This window comes from Pinus tabuliformis, chromosome 2_2 (assembly GCF_031772625.1).
Source record: "Pinus tabuliformis cultivar Carrire ecotype Pingquan chromosome 2_2, CPIR1, whole genome shotgun sequence".
In the NCBI taxonomy this organism is placed as follows: domain Eukaryota; kingdom Viridiplantae; phylum Streptophyta; class Pinopsida; order Pinales; family Pinaceae; genus Pinus; species Pinus tabuliformis.
The window spans coordinates 521566607-521569756 of record NC_142300.1 but is presented as its reverse complement, the minus strand read 5'-3'; the positions used below and the strand labels follow the sequence as shown (position 1 = coordinate 521569756).

Genomic DNA, 3150 nt, shown 5'->3' with positions numbered 1-3150 from the left:
GCTTCACTGTTCAAGTTTCTGAGGATATGGAGGAATTTGTAGGAGTCGAAGTCGAGCAGGACTCTCTTTAATCTGCTCAGAGTTTTGTTGAGGCTTGCATTGGTGAACAATTTTTCCGTATTTAATTTTTTTATTAAGATCTCTGAGTCTCCAAAAGCTTGGAATTCTTTGTCACCTCTGTCTCTGGCTATTTGACAAGCTTTGAGGAGGCCTAGGATCTCTGCTTGGTTGTTGGTTTTCTGCCCGATGCCCCAGCAAAAGCTGTCCCTTCTTGATCCGTCCGGGGCATAGATGACCCCTCCAGCTCCTGTTGCCCCAGGGTTGCCTTTGGAGGCTCCATCGAAGAATATCGTAGTTATTTTTTGTTTTCGCCACCATTCATGAATGGTAGCTTCGGAGTCTCTTTTGCGCCATTCTAGATTCACTGAATGAGGGGCTGATAGCTGCTTCCGAGGGTGGGGGGAAGGGGACCCAACCACCTCTCTTCTTCAGGGAGAAGCAAAGGATCTTCTGAAAAATATTGTTGTTGGGCTGCTTCCAGGAGGAAGGATTTGGCCTTTACTACTACTAAGAAGGGAGCTTGCACCTTTTCTTTGAATATCATATCATTCCGGGCCAACCAAATCTACCAGCACACAAATTTGGGGATAACGTTTTAGAATTTTCTCCAAAAGGATTTGCTGGGGATTTTATTGGGATAACATTGATTCCATGAGTCAAATAGATCAGCAACAGAGTTAAATGGGGGGACTATGATTTGTAGCTCATGGAGAATGAGTCCCCACACTTCTTTAGCAAACTTGCATTCCATGAAGAGGTGCTTGGCTGTTTCTAAGCTGCTTCTGCACAGCTCGCATCTATGCGGCCCAACTATGCTTTTTTTCATCAGGTTGTCTCCAGTTAACAGCTTGTTATGGACCAGCGTCCAAAAGAAGAAATTTACTTTAGGAAGAGCAAGCGGTTCCCATACTTTCTTCCAGAAATCCAGTGTTTTACTGCTATTCCTAATGGGCTGGAGGGCGTTGTAAGCTGTTGCTGTTGTGTAGCTTCCGGATTGCCCCCATCCCCAGCTGTCCTTCATTTTTCTGTTCACTGGGGCCGCTTCTTCCAACAATTCTTCGAGAGTGAGCTTCTGCTGGTTTAAACGTTCAGGGACTCCAAAAAAATCCCATCCTTGCCAATCATCGTGGCAATCCCATTTGGATAAATCGTGGATGCTATTAATCCCTGCGCGTTCCAACCAATTTTTTAAGTCTGCGATTTCTTCAACTTCCGAGAGAGGGTCTCGGTCCATTATTCGATCATACCACAGGTTTGTTTGTTTGCCGTTACCTGGAATCTTGTACGCCTTGCCTTTGAAGAAATTCAGGCTTTTGCTGCATAGTTTCCAAACCTGTGTGCTGTTGATTGTTTGACTTGCCTGCAGATTTCTGAGTGGCACCTTGTGGGCGTACTTCGATTTCAGCGTTTCACAGACAGGTTGCTTGGGATCCTTGAATAGGTTCCACAGGATTTTGCCTCCCATCGCCAGGTTGACAAGAGCAGGGTCGCAGATTTGCAGACCTCCCTCAGGGATTGAACGTTTGACCAGGTCCCATTTCACTAAATGAATTTTATGTTGATTTCCCTTCCCCCCTGCCAGAGGAAGTCTCGGAGAATTTTGGAGATTTGATCCGTCACACTTTTTGGGGCGAATAGGAAGGCTGCTTGGTAAATTGGGAATGCAGATAACACAGACTTGATCAGGATAACCTTGCCTCCTTTTGTGAGCCAGTATCCTCCCCAGGCTGTAATTTTTGATTTAATTTTGCTGATAATTTCGGACCACAGCGACCTCTTATTGAAACCATTTGTGATGGGAAGGCCGAGATATTTTATCTTCTCCCAATGGGCATGACTGTTGAAGCCAAGAAGATTAGAGATACTTGTGAGCTCATGCTGCTCAATGTTCCAGCCATAGACTTCACTTTTTCTTTCATTGATTGAAGCTCCCAAAACCCTGCAGTAGCATTTAAGGACAGCATCAAAGGCTTTGGCAATTCTAATAGAGGCACCTCCAAGGAGGAGAGAGTCATCTGCAAATAGAGCATGGTTCTAAGCTAGAGAGCAATTGGAAGGTTTGAGGCCAGGAAGGGAGCCTGCAACTTTTTTAGCTGATAGCTTTCTACTGAGGGAATCCGCCATCAGGATATACAGGAAGGGAGAGAGCGGGCATCCTTCCCTGAGGCCTCTCTGGGCTTGGAAAAAGGGAGTAGGGCAACCGTTGACAAGAGCAGCAATCCAGGGGTTGTCAATACAGGCAATGATAATATTGACAAAATGGGAGGAGAAGCCAAAGGAATGGAGGACTTTGTAAAGGAAGGAGCGATTGACTCGGTCAAAAGCATTAGCCATGTCAAGTTTTATTATCATCCCTTTTTATTTTTGCTAATTGCTTGAGTGAATTGTCTCCTGAACTTGGATGACATTATCCAGGATGTGCCTGCCTTCTACGAAGCCACCTTGATTGCTAGAGATCAACCTGTTTAACAGGGGCTTAATCCTGTTTGCTAGAAGCTTTTCCAGAATTTTGTAAGAGGCGTTACAAAGCGATATAGGTCTGAATCTTGTGAAGGTTTTTGGATTGGTTTCTTTAGGAATAAGGATGAGGTAGGTGGAATTAGTTCCTCCTCCTACCTTGGCTTTTTTCATGAATCCTTTTATCATCTTTAAGAGATCCGCTTTGATGATGTCCCAACACGTCTTATAGAAGTGTATGGTGAATCCATCGGGCCCAGGAGCCTTATCCGAATCCATAGACCAGATAACTTTAATGATTTCTTCTTCAGTGATAGGGTTAATGAGTGCGGAATTGTCTTCAGGGCTGACCAGGAGAGGAATGTTGGAGAGGAGATCAGCAGTTTCCTCCTCATTGCCTTGATTTCCTGCGGTGTAGAGATGTCTGAAATGACTTTCAGCTGCCTCTTTTATCTGGCTGAACCCTTTACAGATCTGCCCCTCTGCTGTTGTTATTTCAGAGATATGATTTCTGGAGAGTCTTGCTCGATATTGGCGATGGAAGAAGGAGGTGTTCCGGTCACCAGCCTTCAGCCACAAACTTCGAGATTTGATTCTCCAGTACTCTTCCTCCATTCGGAAAGATCGAAATGA

General features: G+C 44.9%; 1 protein-coding gene across 1 annotated transcript; it reads right to left on the bottom strand.

The window, feature by feature from the left end:
* Positions 1-655: 655 nt before the first annotated feature.
* Positions 656-1525, bottom strand: LOC149193639 (uncharacterized). Its single transcript, XM_089407384.1, has one exon. It carries the CDS (start codon positions 1523-1525, stop codon positions 656-658), a length of 870 nt encoding a protein of 289 aa, XP_089263510.1.
* Positions 1526-3150: the final 1625 nt, after the last annotated feature.

Excerpts from the sequence above, each read along its gene's own strand:
- LOC149193639 (XM_089407384.1), bottom strand. The coding sequence starts at position 1,525 with ATGGGAGGCAAAATCCTGTGGAACCTATTCAAGGATCCCAAGCAACCT.